At 43.0% G+C, this 21,707-nt stretch overlaps 2 protein-coding genes, 1 non-coding gene and 2 pseudogenes across 7 annotated transcripts; 2 read left to right on the top strand and 3 right to left on the bottom strand.

The window, feature by feature from the left end:
• The first annotated feature begins 2,593 nt into the window (after positions 1–2,593).
• On the top strand, positions 2,594–8,817 carry LOC136549615 (uncharacterized). Of its 5 annotated transcripts, XM_066540961.1 has the most exons (6): positions 2,594–2,774; positions 3,796–3,864; positions 6,988–7,084; positions 7,174–7,875; positions 7,976–8,035; positions 8,311–8,817. In XM_066540961.1, the coding sequence occupies exons 3-6, from the start codon at positions 7,071–7,073 to the stop codon at positions 8,546–8,548; spliced, it is 1,014 nt and encodes a 337-aa protein (XP_066397058.1). In that variant the 5' UTR covers positions 2,594–2,774; positions 3,796–3,864; positions 6,988–7,070; the 3' UTR covers positions 8,549–8,817. The 5 variants fall into 5 exon arrangements, with proteins under 5 accessions (XP_066397058.1, XP_066397057.1, XP_066397054.1 ...); XM_066540960.1 differs by having other exon boundaries at positions 6,988–7,875; XM_066540957.1 differs by having other exon boundaries at positions 6,852–7,875.
• On the top strand, positions 4,737–5,822 carry LOC136549616 (protein trichome birefringence-like). The gene is made up of 4 exons (XM_066540962.1): positions 4,737–4,869; positions 4,923–5,116; positions 5,200–5,358; positions 5,452–5,822. The coding sequence occupies exons 1-4, from the start codon at positions 4,813–4,815 to the stop codon at positions 5,792–5,794; spliced, it is 753 nt and encodes a 250-aa protein (XP_066397059.1). The 5' UTR covers positions 4,737–4,812; the 3' UTR covers positions 5,795–5,822.
• A 5,060-nt stretch (positions 8,818–13,877) lies between the features above and the next one.
• LOC136548405 (thaumatin-like protein 1b) lies at positions 13,878–16,583 on the bottom strand (annotated as a pseudogene).
• A 505-nt stretch (positions 16,584–17,088) lies between these two features.
• LOC136551362 (BTB/POZ domain-containing protein At5g41330-like) lies at positions 17,089–19,742 on the bottom strand (annotated as a pseudogene).
• Positions 19,743–20,981: 1,239 nt separating this feature from the next.
• TRNAS-GCU (transfer RNA serine (anticodon GCU)) lies at positions 20,982–21,063 on the bottom strand. Its single transcript has one exon. It is a non-coding gene; the product is annotated as a tRNA-Ser (tRNA).
• Between the last annotated feature and the right edge of the window lie 644 nt (positions 21,064–21,707).

Genomic DNA, 21,707 nt, shown 5'->3' with positions numbered 1-21,707 from the left:
TGCGTTCGTACGGACACAACCGTTCGTGAATAGGTGTCTGTTACATGAAAAGGTAACTGTTTACTGGAACAGTCTTCTAACGAAAGGATATGCCCCTTCGTGATATGCTAACTGCTAATACACTGCAGGCGCGCGTGTAGCGCGGTGGCAAAGCTCCGGTGGTGGGAGCTGGCCGGCCGGGGTTCGAACCCCGGTTCTGCACCGCTTGCTTCGTGCAAGCAAATATTTTCCTGTGCAGGTCCTGGACACTCGCGTGGCGCTATAATGGGACTACGACGTACCCGTCGTCTACGAGGCTCGTGTGGCTTCGGTGATCTTCAGAAAGACGTTTGAGGTGTATAGGTTATAGCTTCTAGGGGTGTGCGTGTGTGTGGTGGTGTGAGTGTGTTGTGTAGAGTACAGATACTACAACTTATACGCTAGGAGTCCAGGCTAAAAAAACCTGCTAATACACTAACTACTAATCCTATTCCTTGATGAGATCACAGTTTACCGAAGGGGTGTCTCATGGGAGGAGACACCGTTCCGTAACACATATAGCTGTCGATCGTGTATGTGATCTTCTAGTTGAGAGGTGAGTTGAGCTCCTCTATGAACATGCTGCTATTATTTTGTTTGCCTCCAGCCAGTAAAATTGTCAGTTGTCACCTTTACCGTGTGCCCGCGTGGAGAAAATAGCTGGTCAAACCTTCGTGGAAATGAAGAAGGGAGCAATGTCAGCATGCATGACCCAGTAATATCAAAGGTGGGGTATGAAAGGCGACCAGCTGTAATAGGGAATCCAACGAAGAAATCAAGAAAAGAATGGGTCCATCAATAATTCAATATATGTAATGCAAACCTACGATCTAAGCATGGCTGCAGCTTCGGTGCCGGTCCTAGATTTTAAGGCCTCTCTTGACCATGTATAAAATCTTATAATATATAGGCATTAATTTTACTTACAAAATGAAAACAAATTCAATAACATATTTTTAATTTAACTTGTCTAATAATTATCGAGAAACAATATAGATTAAGGAATATATTTGTAAATGTATGATAATTATCGAGCAATAATGTAGATTTAAAAAATAATATATTTGTTTTCTTTTCTCACACATGACAAATGTTTCTTAGGTAACATTATAAAATTCTAACATGTAAATTAGAAGAAAAATATGACTATATAGGTTCAAAGTATTAGAAGTCTGGAATACTATACAAATAATTAATTTAAATTAAAAATAAAAAAGAAAAAATATATTGGGTCTAAACAACTAATCGGTGATCGCAATTCATAAGAAGCAAAGAATCAAGATGTCGTCGTCGTGGAGCCCTGCCTGGTCGCCGTCCTCATACGCCGTGTCCGTGTCTCTGGTAGTCTAACTCTTCGCGACGGCGCGGCTCGTCAGCTCCGCGCGTGTAAGGCGCACGTCTCGAACTCACGATCAGAGTGTGTTGTGTGCAGCATGACTCCTCGCCTCCTCTCTACCTGAGAGCCGTGGGGAAAGGAAACTAGGAAAGAAATATCAATGTTGTCTTTTTGAACCGCCTAGCCAGTTATATGTCTCTCTTCTTATTAGTTTGCTAATGCCTAATGGACTATAGGACCTGAGGGTTTATATACCTGGGCTTATGCCCCTCCTTCGCTTGGGCCCTCGGCCGTCGCACCTCGTGGCCTACCCTTAGGGCCGGCACTGTGCAGCTTGTGGGAGCGGCTAGCTCGTGAATTTCAAGGGGTTCCGTCTTTTTGCATGTCATATCTGGTTTTACCATCAATTTAAAAAATATATATAATTTCACACCATGTGAATTATATATTATGAAAGTATTTTTCATACTAAGTAAAAAATATAAATTTTATGTTGTTAACTATATATATATATATTTAAAATAATTAATGGTCAAAAGATATAAATGTTTGATTTAGGACACATGAAAAAACAGAGGAATACTTTGTATATAGCCATCACATCGAGCCTTAGATTCATTTATTTACATTTAAGCTCCCGATATACATTTTTGCATGGCACAATTCTTCGTTTAAATCATACTTCACTTTGACTTTGCTCTAAGTTAATCTTTTTAACTTTAACCAAATTTATGAAAAAAAAAGGACATGGACATTTGCAAAATATCAAATTACTTCTATTGAAGCCTTCATGCAATATGTTTTGATATTGCATTTATTTGAACACATGTAGATGCTAATATAAGATAGATATCGTTCTAAGCATTTCATCAAGGTTAAAAGAAATAACTTAGAAAAAACCCAGAATAAACTCTAATTTGAATGAACCAGTAAAAGAAAAGCAAGCAAGCATTGTCTATGCATGTTTTCTTGTTTGGAACGGTTTGTTGTGTGCACGTCAAAGGCCCCGTTCGCTTCGCTGAAAAAACAAACCGAAACACTGTTCTGGCTAATTTGTTGTGAGAGAAAAATACTATTTTAGCTAAAAATCAAGCTGAAAACCGCTCATTGGCATGTGGGGCCCACTGGACCGACGCGAGGAGGACGGGCCGGCGGGCCCGACGGAGCCGGCTGGCAACCGAGATCGGGCGGGGACCACGACGACGCACGCCCAGCGATCACCCACCAACAACAATCCCAAACATCCCCCTCTCTCGGGTCTCGGTCAGTCGGTCTCTCGCAGGAGCAGGCGGCCAGGCGCGCCCCCGTTCCGCGAGCAAAGAAAGCAAAAGAAATCGGAAAGCCTTCCGAGAAAAGGCAACTGTTTGCGGGGGAGGAGCCACGCCCGATCCGGCGCAGCCGCTCGCTCGTCAAACCCCCCGTAAAAATTCCACCTTTTTGTCTCTGTTTTTCAGTTCACCGTCCGTCGATTTAGGCGCCTCTCTCGTCTCTCTCTTGTCTTTTTGCTCGATTCCGCCGCGGCTTCCGTCCGTGTCGGTAGATCGATTGCGTGGGGGGATGGTAAGTGCTACGTCCGCTGCGATCGGGGTTGTTCATCTTACCCCTGGTGGTGGTGGTGGCGTGCCCCTTCTCGATTTGGGTGGGTGCGTAGGGTTTCGATTCGGGGAGGCAGGCGCTGCTGGGTTGGTGCCGATCCGGTTCGTGATCCTTGCCGAGGTAGTTGGGGGCATTGCGAGTTCGTTGGTTCTGACGACGGTCTGAGGGCGTCGACTTCTGGGGTGCCGGTGATTGTTCATAACCGGCCCGGGAACCTGTAATCTGTTAGGACCAAGCCAAATGTACTTGATTGGTGTTCACTGCATACGCAGCTTGCCTTGGCACTTATTCCTGTTTATTGTTTACTATGTCCAAATGTCCAAAAAGCTTGGTGTTAAATAGGATGCAATTTCCGTCGCCAATATGCGAATTGGCCTGTGTTTCATTTTCTTTGCGGGCTTAAGGGATCCCTTTACAGCCTCTGTATGCCCCCCATGCTCTCTCTAACAAAATTTACCTAACTGTCAGCTGATTAATTTTATCTGCAAATGAGATGAGAGGCATGGCAATACTAGAGGAAAAATGCTATGGGGTTTATGTTTGCTGACTTATTACTAAAACTAATCTTAATCCTGTTGTGCTGGTACATGTAAGGTCCACACTGATAGAATTATGGGTCAATTGTTGACACATGAAAACCCTTGATATGGTGAAATGTGGTTTCCTGTTTCGTGAAAATGAGCATTTCATTTATGTAGTTGACTCTCCGATGACTTTTGGCTGTTCATGTTATTCTGTCAGTTATATAGTACTAGGTGTTAGAATTGTTTGTAATAAAATTCATGAAATCTGATTTTTCATGTTCTAGCCTTTGCTGACATATAGTACTCTACTAATAATTTCAGGTTAACTGTGACATATGATCCCGGATCTTGATCCACTCAGAAGTGTTCAGTACATACAACTGCTTGTAGGTTAGTACCAACTTTTTTGTGTAAATATCAAATGAACATATTAATTAATTGGGAGAATGGTGTTCTTGCCCTTCTCCAGTAGTCTAATTGTGATTTTGCCCCTGCTTTTTCAACTTTGCATTTTTACCCCTGCTATTTTGAAATGAAGGGTCCGTTTGCCCCTGCTTTAGACATCCGTTAGATGGACATGGATTAAACAAATTAAAAAAATTATAAATCTAAAAAGCAAAGGCGAAATGACCACACTGCCCTCTATCCTTATCGCCTCGTCCCAAACAGAAGCACGGGTAGCCTCATCCCAAGTCTCCTACGCGGCTGCATCCGGTCGCGGGCTTCCAGCGGCGGCAGCGGCGGAAGAACCAGCGGGGCGGGGCTGCCTCTAGGGCGCGGGGCGCGGCTGCCTCCTGGGCGCGGTGGCTGCATCGGCGGGGCGCGGGCTTCCTCCAGGCGGCCGCGGGGAGGTCGCAGCGCCCCCCCGCGGGTCTCGGTGTGCGCACGCTGGGCGGCGGCGGCTCCCTGCCGCGGGGCTCCGGTGGCGTCCGAACGCACGTCCCGACATCACTGGGCGGAGGCGGCTCCCTGCGGCGGTGCGGTTGCCGGAGAGCTGTGGGGCGGCCGGGGCTCCGGAGCGCGGCGGCCGGTGCTGGGCGCGGCCCCGGCGGGTGCTGTCCCAGCCGGCGCGGCCACGGCTAGGCGCGACCCCGGAGGACGCGGCTCCGGAGAGCGGCGGCGGGGCGTGCGGCGCTACGGAGCGCGGCGGCGGGTGCCGGGCGCAGCTCCGGTGGGGCTCGACTGCCTTGCCGACGGCCGCCGATTGCTCCGCCATCGTCGCGCGGCTGTCCTCGCACACGAAGAGCCGCTAGCACCGGCTGAGGCTCCCTGACCCTCGGCGCATTCTCTTCTCCGCGCTGAGATGTCCCCGGGCGAGCGACCTTGCTGCAGGATTCGATGCGGCAGAGCCAGAGAACACTGCCTGGAGGGTCACCATCGTCGGCTCCTTCGAAGGTTGAACTATTTAGTATTGTTGCCTAATTTTCTTTTCCACTCGTGTCATTCAGGATTATAACTGCAGCGTGGAGTTCTTTCGCTCCCCATTCCTAGTCCAGGAATGGGAGATGCAAGTGAGCAATGGAAAGAAAAAGGAAACTCTCAGGCTTGATCTGGTCGAGCAATCATCATTGAAGTACAAGGATGCAGACTTTCTCATTTTCAATACTGGGCATTGGTGGACACATGAGAAAATTGCTCTTGGGTAACTCACCTTGTTCTTTGGTTGAACAAGAATCTCCACTTCATTATTGCTTAAACACTGATGACAGATTTAATGTGCCACAGGAAGGACTACTATCAGGAAGGTAACCATGTGTATAATGAGCTAAATGTCATGGATGCCTTTCATAAAGCCCTTCTCACCTGGTCCAAGTGGATTGATGCCAATGTTAACCCCAGAAAAACTGTTGTGTTATTCAGAGGCTACTCAGCATCTCATTTTAGGTGTGCATCACCTTTTATATTGCAAATTACCACATGATATATTTGATCTTGGTCAACTGAACAAATATTTTGCTGTGCATCTCCACTATGCAGTGGCGGCCAATGGAATTCAGGCGGTAGCTGTGACAAGGAGAGCGAACCAATAACCAATGAACAGTACCTTTCAACCTACCCACCAAAGATGAGCATTCTGGAAGATGTGATCCACAAGATGAAAACTCCTGTTGTTTATTTGAACATAACGAGAATGACTGACTACAGAAAGGATGCACACCCTTCCATCTACCGCAAGCAGAACCTTACTGATGAGGAGAGGAGATCGCCGGAAAGATATCAGGACTGCAGCCACTGGTGCCTTCCTGGAGTACCAGATTCCTGGAATGAACTGGTTTATGCTCAACTTTTGATCAGGCAGCATCAAATGCGCCAACAATAAAGGCAACTACTGTTTTTTTTGCTGTGTACCTATATATGATCTGTTGTTTTCTAGGATAATAGTCAACACGGTGATGAAAGTAAGGTCGGCATGAGACCGAGGAACCGAGCCTGACAAGGGCAAAATCACAATTAGGCATAAAAACAAGGGGCAAAATCGTATGGGCATTCATGTCTTTTGTACAAAGTTTAACACCGTTAGGGGTGGATGACGGAGCAGGGGCAAACTGATGCTTCGTGAATGGCACAGTAGGGGTAAATTCACAAAGTCAAAAAAATAGGGGCAAAATCACAATTTTGATACAAAACAAGGGTACAAACGCAAGAGCCCCTAATTAATTATATGTGCTGGTCTCGTATTTTTTTTCCTGATGCGCCATTTGCTTCTTTTTGTTAGATAAGATATAAGATATGCTCAGTTAGGCCACCTTTTTATAGTCAACCTACTTTATCATTTCTAATATGCCATTGGGAAGCTAATGTGAACTTTCAGGGATTCCTTGGGTAGAAGTACTATATTTACCTTGTAGAGGATACCTTACTTAATGTTGCCATTATGTTTTTTGGAACAATATGTATATTTGTGTTTCACATCCAGTCACTCATGATTTGTTTTAGTATTGTATTTGTTATATGGAGTTGTGCAATTTCTCTTCAACTTTCGTTGGGTTTTGCTACTTATCTGAATGTTTATGCCCTACTACCTTTTTAGAAATATATATGATTGGTATATGTTTTCAAGGCGGGAGATCCTTTGAACCAGAATGCCCTCTTTTTTAAACTAAAATATCTGTTGGAAACTAAAATTGTCCCTTAAATGATCTCAAATATTAATTTAATAAGCTTCACAGTGGAATACTTGATACTTGGTATTGACTTATCTTCTTTCTTGGTCTGGGCACTTGCTTTTGTGTTTATATAGAAAAATTTATCTGTTTTGATGAGTACAGAAAAATATGTTTTCACAATTTCTTTTTGCCTAAACTGCTTAACTTCTTAACTTGACATAACAACTTACTTTTTTCAACAATTCTAACGGTTAAGTCAATTTAACACAGTTGGTTTCAAGATGACAAGTAAGAAAAGTAACAGATCTACAGTCACATCACGCACTGCTCTGCATATGGAATGGGACAGGATTTCTTGCCCTATTTGTATGGAGCAACCCCACAATGCCGTTTTACTTATATGCAGTTCATACAAGAATTGCTGCAGATGTTACATTTGTAACACAAGCCATCGACACTCTAACTGCCTTGACCGGTTCAGAAAAATGAATGGTGATAGTAAGGTCCGTGCTTCACACTCAACCTATTCGGTGCTTTCAAACTCCAATATCAGAACTGTCCAACCAAGAGCTCACTATAATATGATTTCCAGACGTTCACGGAGCCCAAGACTCGGAAGACATGTTGATAATGAAGGATCTTATCATACCAATGTAAACAGTGGTCCACATCCAGATGACATATCTAGACCTGAATCTGATTTCACTAACTATCAAGAATTTGAAAACTCAACCTTACCTGTTGAAGGAAGTATTGTATTGGGGGAATGCCATGATGCCATGCAAAGTTCTGCTGAAATGAAATGTCCTCTCTGTAGAGGATCTGTATCTGGCTGGATTCCTGCTGGAGATGTGAGACAATATCTAGACAATAAGTTGAGAACTTGCTCTCACGATTCCTGCAAATTTACTGGAAACTATGAGCAACTGCGTGAACATGCAAGGACTGCACACGTGCTTACAAAGCCTGCTCATGTAGATCTGTCAAGAAAAAGAACTTGGGATCGCCTTGAGCGTGAGCAGGAGGTCGGCGATGTCATCAGTGCAATCAGGTCCCAGGTACCTGGGGCAATAATAGTTGGTGACTATGTTATTGAGACTAGAGATGACATGTCCCCAGACATAGACTCCGGCGATGAAAGTAGTGAATGGTACTCAGACCATGTTGAATCACCAGATAATATACTTGATTCCCCAAGGGTTTGGCCAAATGAAGCGCTAGGGTCACCTAGCATTTGGTCAGATGAAAGGCGTAATTTGGCAAGGCTGCCACAGAACAACAGAGTTTCACCCAGGCAGTGTCTACTACTCATTACATTTTCTTTAGTCTTTACAGTTTTGTTTTTCTGCTATTTTGCCTATTTAACTGATTATCTTCTTTCTTTGTAATTTCAGATTCAGCCACAAGTCAACAGTCAGGACTCACCATCAGGCATCAGCAAGCAGCAGTTACAGGTAAGTGGCCAAATCACCATGATAATGATTCATTGCAAACATGATTACATCCCAAACTGTGCTTGGTTGCTTGCCTCTAACATTTACCTATTTATTATGGCCATGTTTACATATATTTACATCATATATATAGTATATACATGGTCGATCAGGCCATCTAGGCACAAGGACGACTAAATGTCCGACTAGCCGATTAGACAGTCGTCTGATCGGTGGTTATACGACAAGCCTCGATAATAAGATCTGAAAACATTGCCCATGCTTTCATTATGCAGTAGGCGAACCTTGCATTCGGGTTGGCAGGGGGGTCGTCGGTCAAGCACACGGAGTCTACTGCAACGGGGCTTCTCAAATCACCACTCTGGACACCGCAGCAACTATCGCGGACATCATCACATGCTTCTGGATAGGTCGTACGCTGGTGCCCGAGATTCAGGGACTGGCAGGAGCCTAAATCCGTCGGTGGTGCCAAGCAGGCGGCGGCTACGGGACACGCACAAAAGTCACTACTGATGGAAGCAATCAGCCTGTTCGCGAGGCCGTATCGTATCGTGGATTATTTACTGCTGGCCGGTTTGGTGTGAGAGAAAAACACTGTTCCCGGCTGGAAATTTACGATCGTTTACGAGCAAGCGAACAGGCTCATAGCAGTTCCACTGTAGAACTTCATTGTTGGATCCATCCATGCTATCTTTGTAAATATATGCCAAGGCTACGTTTTTTATTTAGTGTGTTAGTGTATTTAATTTAATCTGTGTAAACAATCTATCCCAGATGCAAAAGGAACTATGGCCCCATTCGGTTTACCCTATATTCGGCTTATTCGTCTTCTTTTTTCAGCCGAAACAGTGTTTTTCTCTCACAACAATTCAGCCAAAACAGTGTTTTTCAGCCAGTTTCACTTAAAATTCTGCCAGCCGAACGGGGCCTATATATATATTTCTCATAAACGCCATTTATGGTGTCTCTGCATTTCGTTGATCGCTTGTCTCTTGTCTTTTACTCACGATTGGACTGGGTTTTTCTTTTGTTCTCAATTGGGTTAAAATGTTATTGGATTACATGCAGGCGACTGTTGTTATACTTGGCTGGTGATTTCTCAGAAATGGCATCAGTGTGACTATGCGTTGACTGCATATCTCCCTTCCTACCCCCTCCTGTTGATCCCCGTGAAGTTCGGGTGTTCCAAAGGGGGTCTAAGTAGTAAAATAAAATTGTCTCGCATGTTTTTATTTTGGTTTTGACAAACCAAGGGTCTATTTGATACAAGAGTTAATTACTAGGTAGCTAAACATTAGCTAAAATTACTAGGTTAATAGATAGGCTATTTTTTAACCAAGACTCCAAATAGTTGTTAGCTAATTAGCTAACCAACCCCAAACCAATTTAAGCTAGTTTTTAGCCTAACTAGTAACTAGTCCTAGCTTATAAAAAATGTCCTAAGAAAAAACACTAAAACATTTGGTAACCATGTAGGAGTAATTTGTCTAAGGGCATATTTAAATGAGCAAGGGTTAGTTACTAATTGGGCTAAAAATTACTCCATCCGTGCCAAATTATAAGTCAGTCCAAGAATCTTCGAGAGTCGAAACATCTCAAGTTTGATCAAATTTATATGATAACATAACAACATTTATGATACCAAATAAGTATCATCAGATTCTTCATTAACCATATTTTTATAGTATACATATTTAATGTCATAAATCTTTATAATTCTTGCTATAATTTTAGTTAAATTTGAGATATTTTGACTCTCCAAAATTCTTGAAATGACTTATAATTAGGAATGGATGGAGTAGCTAAAATTGCTAAGGTTGGCTAGTTAGTTGGCTAACAACTAGAAGACTTGTCTAAAAAATTAACTCACCTATTTACCCTTATGTTTGGATGCACTAGAGCTAATTTAAACTAATTCTTAGCTAGCTAGTGATTAGTATCAAACATGCTTAACTATAACTATTGCTTTTCCTGAACGCTGCCTGGAGCTCTACTTCGACCAGCTTTGCAAACCTCCTGCCTTCTCCCAATCTGTTTCTTGCAGTAACAGAGGAACACCGAACGCGTCTATTGGTGCGAGTTGGCAACGCATCATCGTTGGACAGCTGGGGATGAGAATCTGAGGGCCGAACGTTTGCCACTGCTGGGTCTGATTGCTCAAGAGAGATGACCTATCATATCGGCATCTCTTGCGTGCTGTCAGTATGGTAGTATGCTGAACAGCTGAAAGGTACCTTGTCGGCTTCAATTTAGGCTGCGTTTAGTTCCAAAATTTTCTTCAAAAAGTGATACAGTAGCTATCACATCGAATCTTGCGATATGTGCATGGAACATTAAATGTAGACGAAAAAAAACTAATTGTACAGTTTAGTTGGAAATCGCGAGACGAACGTTGTGAGCCTAATTAGTCCATGATTGAACACCAATTGTTAAATAAAAACAAAATTGCTACAGTAGCTAAATTCTCAAATTTCGCGAACTAAACGCAACCTTATATGGTTGGGGAAAACCAGTTGACAAAAGACGTCGCATCATGAACCTTTAAAAGGGATCAAAACGGTCAGAAATGATGGGAAGAAACTTAAATTGTTTTTCATTTTCATATTTTTTTTCATGGAAACGAAATTGAAAACGATATTGCCATGAACAAATAGGACACCAGTATTATGCCATGTCGATATCGATCGGTAATCAATAACTCATTGAGTTTGTTGTCCTCTCCTTTTGTTTAACGTCTTGTTTGTTTTCTTTCTAATCCATCTTCAGTAGGGGCTCCGGCCCCTCCTGTGCTAGGAATTGACGTCGTAGCTTTCAGTCAACTAACCAAACATGATCAACTTCATCCATATTTTGCTGGTGTTTTTCTTTTTTGTGCTTTTTTTACTTTGCCATGCGTTTGTGATGCTCTCGCATGTTTTTAATTTCCTTTTCAGCTCCATAGAGACTCCCTTGCCCTGTCTTTTTTTTTATTCGACAACTTTCTCCGTCTCAAAATATCCGTCGTTTTCGTTTTCCGAGAAACAACTTTGACAAAATATATATTAAAAAATATTAAAATTAAAATTTATGGTATATAATTAGTATCATTGGAAAGACCTTTAAATCTAGTTTTTTAGTAAATTTATTTGAAGATACAAATATTACACGTATTTTCTACAAATCAAATTAAACTTATGACATGGAAACAAAAACGACAAGGACAAAGGGAGTATGCCGTCTCAAATGGGTCGTTGACTTGTCCCGTCCACCCTATCACTGTTCTTCTTTTGTGTGGCTCGGGAAGCACCGTCATCACCACCACTGAAATAAAACCTCATCAACCCGACAGCCCCAATTCCTGACCTAAATCTCACCGAAGAGATGGACAAGTAGACTTAAGATGGCAAGTATGAATAAATCTGGACAAAACATTTGACCATAAATTCCACATATTTCTTCTTGAAAATCCAACGACGGTAAATAGCAGTTTTCCTTAAAAATGAACATACAAATCTTGACCAATGCATTATTACATGATGAAACTAACAAATATGAACACATTCAGATGCATGATCACAGATATACCAATACATACTCCGTTCATCCATCCCAAAAAACATATAACTATGGAATTTATGCAAGTCACACTAGCTTAAATTTGATCGAATTTATAATAAATTTAATTAACATTTATGTCTCGAACTAGGTTTAATATGAAATATATTTCACAATTAATTTAATGGTACTAATTTTGTATCATAAATGTTAGTACTTTGATTGTTTGAGGCCCTAAACAAATTCAAATATAAAAGTTGTCAACTACAAAGTTGTATAACTTTTCGAGATCTACGACTTCATTTTAGTAGTTTCTCTATCCGAGGCCATTTAAAAATTTTGAATTTCAAATTTAAGAAATTCAAATGTAGTTTTTATTGACAAGATGATCTTAAATCAAAAAGTTGTCAACTACAAAGTTTTATAACTTTTCGAGATCTACAACTTTCATTTGGGTTGTTTCTCCATCCGAGGTCGTTTGAAAAATTCAAATTTCAAATTTGAGAAATTCAAACGTAGTTTTCCTTGACAAAATGGTTTCAAATGAAAAGGTTGTCAACTACAAAGTTCTATAACTTTTCGAGATCTACAACTTTTATTTTGGTTGTTTCTCCATTTGAGAAAGTTTGAAAATTTTAAATTTCAAATTTGAGAAATTCAAACATAGTTTTTGTTGACAAAATAATTTAAAATGAAAAAGTTGTCAACAACGAAGTTCTATAGCTTTTCAAGATCTACAACTTTCATTTTTGGTCATCTTTTCATGTGACTTTGTTTTATGACTTCAAAATTTGAATTTGAAAAAATGCCAACTTGAAACAACATTTTAAAAGAGTAAATGATTTCAGCCGAAAAAACTCATCAACATAAAAGTTGTAGAAATCATCAAGATCTACAACTTTTGTTTTGGTCATTTGTTCATCCGATAAAGTGGTACTATACATTGTTCATAAAATTTACATCTCTCTTATAGTTTTATAAACTATAAAAGAGAGATGCAAAATTTATGAACAATGTTACTATCACTTTATCGGATGAAGAAATGACCAAAATAAAAAAGTTATAGATATTGATCAGTTCTACAACTTTTATGTTCACGAGTTTTTCAACCGAAATCAGTTGTTGCCTCAAAAGGTTGTTTGAAGTTGCCTTTTTTGAAAATTCAAATTTTGAATTGATAAAACAAAGACACATGAAAAGATGGCTCAAATAATAGCTATAAGAACATAATAAATTGATAGAGCAAGATTTTAAAAAATGTTAGAAAAAAAATCATCAAATTTAAAGTTAATACGATAGAGAAAGACTAGTTACAAGATTTAGCCAGAGATTAAAAAGAGAAATCAGAGCTATTCAACAATTTAAAAATCAAATTTCAAACAATATTTTAAAACAGTAAATAATTTCAAATGAAAAAGTTGTAAACAACAAAGTTCTATAATTTTCAAGATCTATAACTTTTATTTTGGTCATTTCTCCATTCGAGGTCGTTTGAAAAATTTGAATTTTAGTGCTTGATTTTTACTATTTAGCGTCTATTTGTAGAGATAGCTCAATATAGAGCCGCCCCTACAAATCTGATTTATAGGGACGACTGGATATAGAGCCGCCCCTACAAATAGGGTCATTTGTACCGCCCCTACAAATGGATTTGTAAGAGAACCATTTGTACCGCCCCTAAAAAAGAAGACGTTGCTACAAATCATTTTCTGTAGTAGTGTCAGTTTACACATCTAAGTTCATAAACTTGCTAATTATATCATTCAAGGTCCAAATAGCAATAATTAGCATATGCTTGTCCATGTGGCTTGCCAATGTAACCTTAACTCTCCCCCACCCTTGGTGACTAAACGTGGATTTTTCCTCCCTAGATTCAAATAGACTGGATTTTATTTTTACACGTGGTCCAAAAGTCCAAAAAAAACATGGATCGTTGGATGTACTACATGCAAAACCAATATTGTGGTAGACAGAAGTTACCGTGATGGATTCTACGTAGGCATGTCAAATAGACAGATGTTACAAGTAGACAGAAACCAATTGTGGTGATGTCTATGTAGCTAATAGTTAGTCATGATCCTATTTGATCCTCAGTAATAAACTAACTAATGTCTTACCTACCACCTAACTAGCAATTAGCTATTAACCGCTTTCTTCCGCCTAACACAGCTAATGGTTAACTAGGTAGATCAAAAAGAACCTTAGATCTCAAGGTTTGTAATTGAATAGTTGCTAAGTGGCACACCCTAGCTCCAAACAAGTTTGAAAGTACCAAATGTTTATTTTTTTTCTCTAATTGATGATTAGACGTGTATAATACATGACTCCTCCGTTTACAAGTTGTTCCCGTGGGTTGGCAGTGCAGTGCGACCCCTCGTGCCGGAGGCTGGGCAGAAGGTGAGCTGATAGTCCACGGTGCCATTGCAGGTGAAGGTGCTGCTCCGGTCGTCGTACGCGTAGCTATACGCCTGCGGGCACTGCGCCTTGAACAGCTCGGAGTAGCCGCTCGGCTTGCACGTCGCCGGCGACGCGAACTTCCCGCGGCAGCAGTAGTCGTCCGTGCCGAACGCCAGGCACGCGCTCTTGCAGCCCACCACCGCGTCGTCGCCACTGCCGCCGCCGCCGCTGCTCTCACAGCCAGCTCGCTCGGGCACACCCGGTTGATGTCCGCGGGGGCACGACGTGCTCCGGCATCGGCCCCCGGCGTCGGGCTCGATCTCCACGGGCAGGTTGAAGCCGTCGACGTTGCTCACGTCGTAGAAGTCCAGCTTGTTGCCGCCGCCGCCGCCGCCGCCGAGCGTGAACTCGGCCAGGGTAGCCGGCGGGGATCCGCCGGCGCCGTTGCACGCGACCTGCCCCGTGTCCCGCAGTCACCGGACTCGCAGGAGAAACGCGCGCCGCCGGGGGAGGAGGTGGCCGTGCAGCGGTAGCGGCCCCACACACGGCCCGACCACGTGGCGCCCACGCCGGAGAAGGAGACGGAGGCTCCAGGCGGCAGGGGGGAAGCCGGTGGTCGGGAACGCGGGGCCGCTGGAGGTCAGCGTCGCCGGCCAGACGGTCTCCGGGCAGTTGTTGCGGAAGGTGAACTTCACCGCCGTCGCACCTGCATGTCATTAGCGTGCACAAATTTGATATATACAAGAAAGAACGGTGTGTCAAAATACAAATTTGATTGCATCCAACGCGCGTTGTTAATTGCTACTCAATTTCTGCCTTCCGATCGTGTGCTCCAATCAAATAGATAAATTACGTGTATCCAATCGTGCGAACTTGATCAATGAGAAGATCAATTTAGGCCGAATTAATTTAGTTTCATGGTAGCATGCATGCATGATTACTGAAAAGGATAATCAGAGTGGGTGTCATCTACATGAGTGAATTTTTCTAGGGTTCTTTATATGTGTACCAAGCATGAACTTTACACATTCAAGTTGCAACCTAGCAAAAAAGAGTGAATTTGTGTGGTTGAATTGTTTCCGGTGTATTCTACACCAAATGAAAAAGAGGAATGTCCTTATTTTTACATACAAGCTCGGAGCTATATGCCAAAGGGCTATATGGATATCGATTTAAGTTTGGTTAATTCAACCTTTTGCTACCACTAGTGAAATAATTCAACACAACAAAGTTTGTTTTTTACGTTAAAGAACCAACGCCATTGTTTAAGTTTAACATGATGACGTAGTCTCCAAATACACCATTGGCCAAATAATTCCCTTTCATTCATGTTCTTTATTGAACATATAAACTGTCACTTGTGTATTACAGGGTTGCTTTCTTGTACAAAACAGAGAGAGAGAGAGAGAGAGAGGAGAAAGAAGGCGTAGCAACAAACAAACGTTTAAATGTGTACTGCAATGTGCGTACGTTACTGACGTCATGGACATGCACGAAAAGCTCACAAATCTCGATTTATATTCATGCATATAAACACATGAACTAAAAAAGTATATAGAAAAAATAGAAGTATGCACAAGTACATATGAACGAAACATTAATTAAGGAGATCTTAGAAATTAAAGAATTTATTAGAAGAGTGATAGGGTCGATCTTTTTTATTACACTATTCCTATTGTTCAGTCGCCTGTTTTCTTGTTTTGGTTTCAGGCGAACAGCAAGGAATGCTTCTTCCCCACCTAATCCATCTATCGATTCTGTATTCTCCTGCAGCTGTCCGCCGGCGATTGTTTGGGCGCGCTTTTCCTTAAGGCTGTGTCCAACATGAGACCCATTACAAAACCCAAATTTAAAATAGGTCTTCAACACAATACTTATAGCCTCCACAGAGTACCTATATGGAAGACTCATTTTAGGTGCCAGAAGAGACATAACCAAAATCTGAGTATCCTCTCTCCTGGAGACCCATTTGTAGAAAAAGTTGTCTTTTGGATCTTGCTGTTGGAAAAGACATATTGAATCATTTGCCTATAGCGCTACCCAAGAATGAATGGGTCTTGTATTTTGGGTCGCGGTTGTTGAAGACAGTCTAAAATGGTCTTATATATGCATGTACAAACTCAGAAGTAAAAAAGAAGTGTGAGTATTGCATATATACCATGGCCCTGTTCGTTTGTTGGTTTTAGCCAGGGCTTATCAGTTATGGTATAGTATTTTTCTCTCACAATAAATCAGCACCAGCCGGCCTTATCAGCACATAAACCAACCGGGCTGCATGTGTACTGAGAAGAAAGGCAAAGAAGACGATGAGATGGAGATCAGACACAGCTCCGTCCATGCCCATCGACGCTGCTCTGCTGCTCTCTGCCTCTCTGAGAGAAGAGAAGAACCCGTCCTATGTATATACATACATATGATACATGTGCCGGAGGGCTGGATGCGGCTCCGTGCGTTCACTCATCCATTCCGTGGAGATACTCCATGTTTTAACGTACACGCATACGCATGTTGCTGAAGCTAAACAAAAAACAATGCTTGTATCTAGTAGCATGGTGCCATGGACGTCACCCTCTCTTTGTCACTAACCTGCACTGCCAGAGGGTTCACCAAAATACATAACCACGTTTTATCTTGATTGAGGTGCGACAGGATGGCACATGCATTAGACAAGAGTCGCAACTAAGAAAGAGCCATAACGAAACTGTTGAATCAACAGAGGTATCAACACCTAACTCCGCTGCCTGCCGCTCAACGTACAGGTCCTGTTTGTGATGTCAGAATAGAGTTGAGGGTACCAACTATTCCGCCACACCACCTATAGTTCCAAAGGAAATACGCGATTTCATTTCACATCTGGAACCACACAGATGCAAGAGGGTTAGTTGAGCCCAAGTTCCTGTGGCCTGTGAGTGCGCATGACCCATACAACAGACTAACCAACCCGAATTTTCATCTTCACGCCAATGGTGCGGGCACCAGCCAAGAGCAGCTGTTTGACAACTTCATGCTCAGAATGACCTGCAAACTAAACTGTTCGAGCTTTTGGGTGCAGGGTTCAATCAGGAAGGACAAAGGAAAGGTACGAATGCCAAAGGTATTCAGCATGAAGGTCACTATGAAAACCGTCCAATTTCATGAGACATGACACATATATTTTTAAACAGCACCACCCTGGCATGGCCTTGTCTAGAGGCCTGGTGCCCGACGGGGTTCAAACCCTAGCCGGACGGCTCCTCCCTTGGAGCCTTAAGCCCTTGACCACCGGGATATATGCCCAATTGGGAACCTCTAAACATTTGCCCAATTCCAGGCTTCCAGCACATATATGACAGGAAACCGTCTGCCCTGCACCAGTTAGGTGCCTGTCAAGATTAATTTGCACTTCGATGAAACTCGATGATTTAATTGCAAGGTACTCGATAATTTAAATGCAAGGTTACCAGCAGAACATGAATGATTCAAATCCGCTAATGTTCATCAAACCTTGTGTTCCATCCACACGAATATTTGTTTGCAATTCAAGAGGCCAATGCAAAAGATGATATAGGTTTTAGTGGTGGATCTAAACCATCAAGCTCATTCTATCGATAGCACATGTTATCACTTTACTACCTCATCAGTCATTTCCACTTGATGTCTCACCTAATTAGTCAATTGCACAGTCCATCTTAAGATGGATCGGGATGAAACTTCAGTGTATTTGTATGGACCACCTTAAAACCTAAACTTTTGGCACATAATAAATCAAATTCCATGACCAAATACCCCGAAAGAAATGAAGTAATCATCATCCGTTTTTCAGCTTCTAAGCAAAGGAGTGATGAATCTCTAGTCAATCCTCATATCTAAATGGTACCATTAAATCTTGCAGACCAGTGAGCACACATGAACTATTGTAAAGCATGTTGTAACAGATTCCCAAATCATGCTCGAATTGTGGTGAGCTTCTAGAAGCGCCAAAACTATTATTGATGTAAGAAAATTCTGCAAATTTTTTATTGTATAGGAAGTTAGATTTTCAATACTCAAAAACAATAACTCAGTAAAACAAAGTTAACCCTGGCAAACAACTTTTTCCACATTTTCTTAAAAAGAGACTACACTTTTCCTAGGGTGATAACAAAATTCAGCAGATTGCATGATCAGGAAACACAGAATATATTCATTCCATACCTTCCAGGCAGTGTACAAGATTCTAACTATCAGGGATACATCACAAACAACACGCTAAATTAAATGTAGAGGAACAAGCAGCAATTTAACATTGAGAAGCGTCAGCTTACTTCTGCAATATCCTTCCTCTACTCAGGGGTTTGCGCCAATTGCTGCTGTAGCACTATCCCATAACTCCACAGACAGCTTATCAGCTCTGGCCAATGCCATCCTGCTGCCACCAAATGCCCAGCTCACAATCTTGGGTTTCGTGGATAGTTCGCTGCCAACCCAATTCCTCCTCATCACCTTCTTCCCACCGGCCTCCAGTGCCAATTCCACCTGACTCCACACCTCGACGTCCGCGCCCCGTGCCACAAACACCCAACTGCAGTAGCACTCAATTCTACAGCCATTCCTCTCTTTCCTTCCAGATGATGCGGCTGCCGCCGCCTTCTGTCCATCACCAATGCACACCCATGGTTCCAATCCAATGCCACCACCGTCACCAAGCCTCCTCAGGTCAGCCATGAACACCTCACTGGAGGCGGCACCCACCTTGAACACCGCTGACAGTGTGTCAGACGCTGCAACATCAGCAAAGCAATCCTCCTTCTCCCTGACCTCCCACACCGGTACCGTGGCGCTCGCCCGGACATCCCAGAGCCGTATGTCCCCCACCACCCCAGCCGGCCCTGAGTGAGAGCCAGCAGCGAGAAGGAGGCTGTGCCCACCAAGCCACGCGAGCTTGGTCACTGGGATCGCAGCCTCGACGTCGGCGCCGAACACCTCCTTCCGCCCGATTTCCGCCACAGGAGACAAGGAATTGAGGTCGAACACCACCACGGCGCTCGAGTTCCGCCGTGCTGACTCGAAGCTGGAGAAGAGCCAGGGCGGCGACGGCGCTCCTGACGCGGTCGTAGTGGACATCGACAGCACGGTAGCGGAGGGCGAGCCCGGCCACGAAAGCACGTCCGGATCAGTAGAGGCGACGGAGGCGTCGTCGGGAAACCGGCAGAGGTGGACCCCGGGGAAGTCGCGGGCGCCGGCGAGGGCGAGGGCGGGGGACACCGCGACGAGCGAGTCAACGGCGGGGAGCGGCGTGAGGACGCTGTTGCGGGAGGCGAGCGCGGCGTCGTAGCAGGTCACGACCCCGCCGTGTGCGGCCACGAGGGAGGCCGGGTGCGGCGGCGAGGGGCACAGCGCCACGGCGGAGGGCGCGACACGGCCGGTGAGCGGGAGGAGCGCGGAGGGCCGCAGCGAGAGCGGGGCGAAGGCGGAGGCCGGGGAGAGGGAGGCGAGGAGGGCGACATCGAGCGCGAAGTGGCGCGCCTCAACGAGGAGCGCGGCTGAGGGAGGAGACGGAGCAAGTAGTCGGCCGTGGCGGAGGAAGGAGAGGAGGTGGGCGAAGAGGCGCGGGTCGCCGTCGAGGAAGTGCGGGGCAGACGGGGAGGAAGGGCCGAGGGAGGCGAGCGGGGAGGAGGCTCCGGCGCGGGAAAGTGTGGCGGTGGTGGTCTGGAAGAGCTCGCCGCCGACGTTGACGGAGACGACGGCGGTAGCGGAGGCCATGGATGGGTTCGCTTTGCTTGGGTTGACTTCCGCCGCTTGGACTCGACGGTGGCATGGCCTTTTTACCAAGGGGAGATAAAGGGAAGTCTTTGTTTTGAGCACTGGGCCTTCATGCAAAGTTTCGGTTACATGTGTTCGGCCCACGTCTTGTTAGTCCTTCGATGGAAAAAGGTTAATTTTGTGTCTCTAAATTATTGTTGTAGTCTCAAAAAAAAAAAAAAAAATCGACCAAACTGTCTCCTTGAACTCCAAAAATCATTTTTGTTACCTCTACTATGGGTAAAATTGGTTGTCATAGTAATTTTTTTAATTAATATATATTTTTTGTAAACACTTAATAAGATTTTTAAACCACGAAAATGATCTCCAAGCGTATAAAAATTTCAAGAAAAATTATAAGAATTAATTGGGACACAAGAAACCTAAATGAAATACTAAAAATCATGAAAATATGTCTACAAGCTTCTTAAAATTAGATTTAGTACTAGGATGATGGAAGAATATTTAGAAAAATCTGGACATTTCCTAAAACATTGGTAATCAATGTATAAATGCATTTTCAAACTTTCCATAACAAAAACGTGATACATAAATGCAACATATGTCACTGTTGAATGGACTCGTGCTGAATGTATTCATGTTTGTTGCATCTTGTGTTTTTGTTGTGTAAAGTTTCTAAGACATTGATTAGAATGTTTCTTTGGACTTTTCTTAGTTTTTCTGGATATTTTTCCATTTTATTTGGGATTATCGTGTCCTAATATATATATATATATATATATATATATATATATATATATATATATATATATATCTAGGATTCTTATAAAAAGTTTATATAAACTTACAGAATTTTCATAGTTCCAAAACCTTATTTAGGTATTTAGCAGAATTATTTGAATTAAAGATGATAAAACTACTTTGAAAACCACTTTCTAATCCGGACATGGAGGTAGATACCTGGACTAAGGTGATAGGTTAAGGAGGAACGAATATCTTTGATTTTTCATCTAGAACATAGTTTTGTTTATGGAACATTTTCGTTTACCCCTAGAACGTCATATTTGATCCGCTGAAAATTCTTCATCATCAGGGAAACATTTTTTCTAGCTGAATTACGGAAAAATGGTCTTCGGACGCTGCCAGTAGACAGTAGTGCTTGTGGCGATAGGGTCTGTTATACTTATACCCGCTACCGCCTAACGCTGTTACGAGCTCTGTACCCTTGCTGCACGCAACAGACGGAGGCACAGAAAGGCCGAAATGGAAAGAAAAAAAAAAAAGGAAAAAAAAACGACGCCTGAGAGATTCGAACTCTCGCGGGGAAACCCCATGTACTTAGCAGGCACACGCCTTAACCACTCGGCCAAAGCGTCGTTGTTTGGTGGACGAGAGGATGTTTCCTATTTCACAGGTGTCAATAGCCAACTCGACCAGGATTGTTCACCCCCCTGTTTTTCACGATGGCTTTATCCCGATAATGGTGATTTTGAGGTCACCGTTATATTTGACGCATTCTGGAACATGTGCAAGTGCTTCGATGCACAAATCTTCCACAACAGCAATGCAAAGGAATCAGGATCAAGCAAGATTTTAGGAACATTCAGCTGTCTAGTGTCAACAGCAGAAGCATGAACCAGGTTGTCCACTTATCCTAGGTAAGATTTCTGTGGGAGCAGATGTTGCACAACTGATCTGAAACTGCTCGCCTAGTTTCGCCCATGTAGCATAACATTTGTTTCAGGATGTGTGTCGCCAGTATAATACGTTGTAGCTCTGGATCCTATTCACAGTTGTCAAAGGCGCTCTTTTAACCAACAGTACTGTTCTCGAGATCGCACAATTTGCAACTTAGAATACAAATTATCCCAAAAGGAAGAAGAATAGAATTTTTTTAGTTTCAAAGAAGAATAGAAGTTTATTAGTCACTAATGATAGGTACCACAATCGTGTTGAGTAATAATCAACTATTTCAGCCAAATAACAGATAACAGATATGTCATGACTCATGACTTCGACA

Source organism: Miscanthus floridulus, chromosome 4 (assembly GCF_019320115.1).
Source record: "Miscanthus floridulus cultivar M001 chromosome 4, ASM1932011v1, whole genome shotgun sequence".
Taxonomy (NCBI): Eukaryota; Viridiplantae; Streptophyta; class Magnoliopsida; order Poales; family Poaceae; genus Miscanthus; species Miscanthus floridulus.
This window is presented reverse-complemented; position numbering and strand designations above follow the sequence as displayed.